This window comes from Myotis davidii, unplaced genomic scaffold (assembly GCF_000327345.1).
Source record: "Myotis davidii unplaced genomic scaffold, ASM32734v1 scaffold699, whole genome shotgun sequence".
Lineage (NCBI taxonomy): Eukaryota > Metazoa > Chordata > Mammalia > Chiroptera > Vespertilionidae > Myotis > Myotis davidii.
In genome coordinates, this window is record NW_006291007.1 from 888,970 (window position 1) to 895,690 (window position 6,721).

General features: G+C 50.8%; 1 protein-coding gene across 1 annotated transcript in view; it reads left to right on the forward strand.

Annotated features, from left to right (window-relative positions):
* The window catches only part of PSMD11 (proteasome 26S subunit, non-ATPase 11), a 36,636-nt gene extending 33,195 nt beyond the window's left edge, over positions 1-3,441 (forward strand). The window contains exons 10-14 of the mRNA XM_006764031.2: positions 379-504; positions 1,109-1,144; positions 1,409-1,460; positions 1,726-1,868; positions 1,979-3,441. Coding sequence (XP_006764094.1) covers positions 379-504; positions 1,109-1,144; positions 1,409-1,460; positions 1,726-1,868 — 357 coding nt within the window. The 3' untranslated portion in view covers positions 1,979-3,441. The remainder of the gene's footprint in view (positions 1-378; positions 505-1,108; positions 1,145-1,408; positions 1,461-1,725; positions 1,869-1,978) is intronic.
* The last annotated feature ends 3,280 nt before the right edge of the window (positions 3,442-6,721 follow it).

Here is a 6,721-nt window from a genome sequence, read left to right on the forward strand (position 1 = left end):
TATTGAGTTTTTTACAGAGAGAATGGGAGAGGGATAGAAAGTTAAAAACATTGATGAGAGAGAAATATTGATCAGCTGCCTCATGCACATCCCCAGTAGGGGATGTGCCCACAACCAAGGTACATGCCCTTGAGTGGACTCGAACCTGGGATCCTTCAGTCCGCAGGCCGACGCTCTATCCACTGAGCCAAACTGGTTAGGGCAAATCTTTTAATTCTTGATGTTCCTTTTCTTCTGCCTTCTGCCATAACTGTTCTTTCATCTCCCCCAATCCTCCAGAACTACAGTCAACCATGCAGTTGCAAGGGCCAGCACACTCCTTAGGAAGTTAGGCATAGTGTGACTTTCAACTGCAACTCTGTGCCAATCTTTTGGCAGGCCCTGACAGATTACCGGGCAGAGCTCCGGGATGACCCAATCATCAACACGCACTTGGCCAAGCTGTATGATAACTTACTGGAACAGAATCTGATCCGAGTCATTGAGCCTTTTTCCCGAGTACAGGTAAGAACCCTCCTGGGCACTCGAGCCCCTCTCTGGCTGGGTATTCCCACTGCAGCCCCTCCTTCCCCAACCTGTCCACAACAGGAACTCACTTCAAGGAGGTGCCTGGTGGGCAGAAACCACCGAGAGGTTGGCATTTTTTTTTAAGAAATTTTACTTACTGATTTTTGAGAAAGAGGGAAAAGCATCTACTTGTTCCACTTATTTATGCATTCATTGGTTGATTCTTTTATGTCCCCTGACCGGGGATTGAACCTGCAACCTTGGCATATTGGGACGACACTCTAAACAACTGAGCAACCTAGCCAGGGCCTGGGACTCTTGATGGAACAAGAATCCAGGAGAGAGGCTGTTGAGATTGCCGCTGCCTGTATTCAGTGTAGTCTCCTTGCTTTTGTAGTGAGCACCATGTGGTGAATGTTTCCTGAGTGTGTGGGGTAGGAGTGTGTTTATTGTCTGTGTGATGAAGGCAGATGGACAGAGCACAGGTGTGGCCAAAGGGAATCTGGCCCTATGGACACTCAGCAGTCCCCACCCCCCAACCCGTATATGAGAGGCAGAGGTAAAACTTTCAGTGTTGGTGTCTCTCTGCCTTTCCTTTTAGATTGAACACATATCTAGCCTCATCAAACTCTCCAAGGTAAGGAGTCCTGAGCTTGTCTTGGGGTAAGGATGGGGAAAGGGGTTTGTGGGGGGCTGGCATTACACTCAGTGGGCCTTGTTGGAAGGCTCCCAAGCTCCTCAGTGGGGCAGGGGGACCATGGAGTCAGAACTGGAGTTGCCTTGTTGCTGTTTTGTTTTCAGTCCATCTGCCCTAAGTTCCTTTTATGTATAAAGGCTTTCATGTCGGTGTGATCTCTGACTAGTGGAAATTTGCTCCTTTAATCAAGTGCTTTGATTTTAGGCCGATGTGGAAAGGAAATTATCACAGATGATTCTTGACAAGAAATTTCATGGTGAGTAACACTCATATAGGCAGGGGGGCTGGTGGTGGGGATGAAATGGTTGAAGAGGCATCATGTTCTTGTTTACCTTGAAAGAAGATAATTTCATTGTTTTACCTGGTAGTTCCCTGGGATCCTTGCCCCTCATCCTCCAGGGTGAGAGTGTATAGTAAACACGTATAAATGGAGAAATGAGGCAGCTGGGGAGTGGGTGTGTCTGAAATGTGCTTGTGTCTAATCCCATCTCTTACATGGGTTGCCCTTGTGTTTCCTGCAGGGATCTTGGACCAGGGGGAGGGTGTTTTGATTATTTTCGATGAACCCCCAGTAGATAAAACTTATGAAGCTGCTCTGGAAACAATTCAGAACATGAGTAAAGTAGTGGATTCTCTCTACAACAAAGCCAAGAAACTGACATAGGTGAGTGCTGGCTCCAGGGCCGGCTGGCAGCTCTGTCCTCTGCCTGTCGAGACTGAAAGCCTGCGGTGGCTCTCGGCCCCTGATTGACACTGCTCTGTCTTCTCTTACAGAGTTGGATCTGTAGCGGTCCTTTGGCGAGTGTGTGTGGCGGGAGAGTGAAACCTTTGGGGAAAATGCTAGGAGATTCTTTTTTCTTTTTGTTCTACTTTTCGCTCGGAAAGTTTTTAAATCCTCATTTGGTGCATCTGTATTCCAGCCGATAGGTGTGCCAGTTTTCATGTAATCTTTACTGGCCCAACTTGGGAGTGGGGACATTGCTTACAAAAAAAAGAAAAAGAAAAAAAAGATTATTCTAAATAAAAGGAAAAGGCTTACACTACCTAAAGCTGTGCTCTCTGCCTCCTGGGAGAGGGCTGTCAAGCCAGGCGCTCCGCCAGCCACCGGGCTCCACCCGCTGGCGGCACCTCTCCTCTTCAGAATTGGGTGTTTGCCTGACCATCAAAGCAACGACTTTTTATTCTGTTTGTACTGAACCAAAACAAACAACTGTGGATAGACTGCTGTTTTCTTTTTTATTTGAAACGAGGCGTTTCCGTGTTCTTTCCCCCGTCATACGGCTGTCCACCCACCTTCCCTCCACAAAGGCTCCAGCAGACCGGCTGAAGGTCCTGCCACCGCCCCAGCAGCAGCAGCAGCTCCGCTCGGACCTGGGAAGGACGGGACGAGGCCAGGAGCTAGTGTCCACCACGGCCACACGGGAGCATGTGGGCCCTCGCGGGGCCTGCTGTGCATGTGGCTCTTTTTAACACAGTAAACTAGATTAGACGTCAATGTTTTAATTGCCCCCCTCTGCTCTTTCTCTTCCTTCTCTCTCCCCTTTCAGCCAGGAGACCATCACGTGTCTCTTCTTCCTCCTTCCCCCTCGGGAAGGCGGGCTGTCGGGCGTCCATTAGCTTCCCTTCCTGTCCCACTCCTCTCCTGCTGGCCGATGGATTTATTCCGTTTTAAAACAGTGAACATCGGAAATGAGACTGGGGGGTGTGTTTTTATTTTTATTGTTGAGTTTTCGAGCAACCTCATGTCCCCTTCCCAGGGAGCCTCTTTCCTTTCTTAGAACTGGAAGCGGGGAGGTGAGCCTGCATACCGCATGCTTTTTCTGGCGAGGTCACACAGTGGATGCCACTGGCTGGTGAGCTTCGGGCCTCTGGGTGCTCAGCTCCCTCTTCCTCCTCCAGCTCTTGTCTCCTCCCTCCCTCTCCCTCCTGCTTCCTTCCTGCTGGCCTCCTTTTGTTTTTCTTTCCCTTTCTCAGATTATCCTTCCAGGTTTTCGTAATAAATTTATATTTTGTAAAAGGATTTTGTTGTACCAGGTTTTGCATCCTCACTGAATCTGACTGGCTCTTATTTTCCTCTCCAAAATCAGGTTTTTATTCTCAACATCTCTCCCCATCATGTCCAGTCACTGTTTTGGTTTTGGCACCATCAATATCAAATGTACAAACGGTTCTTGCTAACCAACACCAGGTATATCTGATGTTCAGATGAGTTCCAATAAAAACAATTTTTTTTTCAACAGTGTCTTTTCTTGAGTGCTGGAGGGCTTCCCAGGAATGCAGGCAGCTCTGTGGAGCCCTCTAGACTGGCCACAGGTGCACTATCATCTGCTTCCTGGGAGACCCATAGACGTGGGTGCTGTACTGAGGGGTCTGGGTAAGAGAGTTGGTCTGTGAAGCCTGAAATGGGGAATGGTGCTTAGGTATCTTTTCTGTTTTTCCAAGGCACCGTGGACATGGGGTTTGGGTGTATATATGTAATATCCTGAGCCTACTTCCTCTGCACGATGCGGATGGCGCCTCCGTGGTGGGTAACTGTGGTTTGAGGGTTCTATGAAGTCATGGAGATGCAAGTGCCCGAAGAGGCCTGACACTCGTGGTTTTGTTTCCATTTGGAATCTTCAAGAGCGGTGATTGCCTCACACACCTCAGACCTGGGGATGGTCCTGAGGGCTCGGGCCCCTGGGAGCGAGGGGAGCTCTAGCTGCCAACTCTACTTCCGTGTGAGCAATTGCTATTCTCAGTTTTCAGTGCTGTGTCTCTAGGTTTGCTTGCAGGAAGAGTTTTGCTTCAATAAAGAACTTTAAAAAGAGATTCCAAAGGTATCTTCAGAGCTGGAGCATAGGGGAGGGTTTCCCATGCCTTGGGCAGCCCCGACTGGCAGCAGCCTGTCCTCTGCCCCCTTTGCAGGTCGCTCCAAGGGGAACCACGAGCCACGTGGCTGTTGAGCTCCTGCAACGGGGCTAGATGGAGTTGCGATGCACTGCACATGTAACCCTAAGCCTGGCTTTGAAGACGTAGCATGAAAAGAATGTAAAGTAGCTCAGCCTTTTTATATGTCGAAATATTTGAGCATTATTGGGTAAATAAAATATATTATTAAAATTCACCCGTTTCTTTTTACTCTTAATATGACTACTAGAAAAGTACCTACGTGGCTTGCATTTGTGGCTTGTGTTACTTTTCCGTGTGGACAGTGCTGCTCTAGACTGAGCACTGCTTCCCATCCAGGCTCAAATCAGCTGGGTCTCGGCACAGCTGAGAGGGTGGCCTGGGCCCGCTCACTCACCTGGGACCCTTTGTGGCACCGGCCTTCCTGGTGCCAGGACTTGCTTGTGTGAATGAGATGTGATGGTGCTGGGAGCAAAGGCTGAGGCTGATGAGCAGGCGCCTGCTGGTTATGTAACCTGTGCTGCCCAGAAGGGCCACTAGGGGCTGCTCCGAGATCCCTGGGAGAACAAAGCCGACGTCCTCAGGGTGAGCCGGGCTTTATTTGGAACCCTTTCTGGAAGCTAGCCGGCTAGGTCCTTGGCCTCCTCCGGGGTGATATGAGAAGGGGGCATGTAGAGGGCAGGGACGCTCCTCTGCTACACGGGCACCCCAGCTCAGCGGTGCAGATGACAAGCAGGCCGGCCCTGCCGGCGGCAAGAGATAGGCTATAGGATAAATGAGCTGATGGATGGGGGTGGGATTTGGAGATCTTCCCTGCAGTTCTTTGGAAGAAAACAGCTCCGCATCATTCAGCTGGGTCTGCCTCCTCCCGGGTCCTTGATTCTGCCATTTCTGGCAGATTACTGCCCTTTCTTCCTTACCTCGCGGCTGGAGCGGTGATGGAAGCTTGGTGGTGGTGGTGGGTTGAGGGGGCAGAGGTGCCGTTTGGTGCCTTGAGACAGGCAGAGCTTGACTGGACGGGTTCCGGACAGCCTCTCGCGTCACAACAGCAGGTGGGCTGGTGACACTACCCCATTCATGCTCTGCCTGCTGCAAATACATCTTTGTCTTTGACAAGTGTGAGGAGGCTGGGGTAATGCTGCTAAGGGCTCTTTTTGAAGGTGCCGGGGAAAGGCGAAGGACAGTATGTCCAGGCTGGAACCAGTCCAGGCAAATGCATGCTTCCTTGGTTTGGAAAGGGAGTGTGATGAAGTGGAGCTCGGTACTGCCACCATTAGTTGGAATCGCTAGAATTAAATTTGTAGGGACAGGTAACAGGGTGGATCCTAATGGTTCTAAGGGGTGGTTACAGCATTATAATTCTAGGCATATTTGGGGAAATGAGAACCACTTAACCTTTGCTTAACGCCAGCATCTGAAGGGGACCTGAGATACAGAAAAGGCACTGTGGGCGTGGGCCACCTCGGGAGCTGGGTTCTTCCCAAGGGGTGGAGATGACAAGGCTGGGTCCCGCTCTGTCCGAGTCACTGGGGAGAGTCAGTGGGCCAGAGGACGGGAAGCTTAGGTCTTAGAGCTTCTGCCTATAGAAAAGGGTTGAAGAGACTTCCATTTGAAAAGCAGGTGGGAGCTGTACACTGGAACAGTCAGAGGGAGGGGCACATTGAGCTAAGGGTCTGCCTTCAGACCACGCTGACAGCTTCTGGGGCTGTTTCTGAAGGGCTGCGGGAGGAGCCCTGGCAGAGAGCAAGGCATCTTCTGTATAGTCACCATGCTCTGAAAGCATTCAGTTGCCACTATTGATAGATCTCTGGGTAGCACATAGGCAGATTCTAGTACTTTGTGATGTGGCATTGTTCTAAATGGTACCAGATTTCTGTTCTGCTTAAGGCAGTCGTTAGAGCTGGCCCAGGCCGACAGCCTGGCGGGCTGGAGTGGGCTGGAGTGGGCTGGTGTCAGGGAAGTGGTAATCCTCTTTTCTGTGTGGCCACTTCTTCGTCACTGGGTCGAGGTGGTAATTTGAAGTGAGATATGTTTCCCAGGTTTGTGGTCAAATCTAAATCAATCTCCAGAACCAAACTAAAAGAGTAACAAATGAAGGATCTGGATTCTTGTCTGTGAAGGTAACAGTTCTTATTAGAACCAGAATTTCATTCAGAATTAAAAATTTTTACCTGCACCAAATCTTCAAATTACGACCAGAGGCTGGTTGAAGAAGCAGTTGCTTCAGTTTTTACTGTGAGAGGAGGGGGCGGGAAATTTCGAGGTCACCTATGTGATGGGCTGAGTATTGGCTCATCTTTGGGGCAAGGGCCCGGCCAGCGGCCTCAGGGACCGTCACAGGTGTGGTGTGGCACAGCCAGTCGCTGTTTGTGGAACGGCCCGGGCTGCCTACGCCTCTTCAGCCTGGATTCTACGACCCGCCCGGGCCGTGAGCATTGACCTGGGGGGACTGAGCGGAGGTCCTGAAGGGGCAGGAAATAAGGGCAACGGGGCAGTCCACTTGTGATGCGCGTGGCACCCAGGCGGCCTCCGCCAAGGCCTCCCACATTGTTTTAGGGGGAAAGAGGATGTTAAATGGCAGGAGGGGCTCGGGTGGCAGCCCCGGCCAGGGCAGGCCCGAGTCGCCAG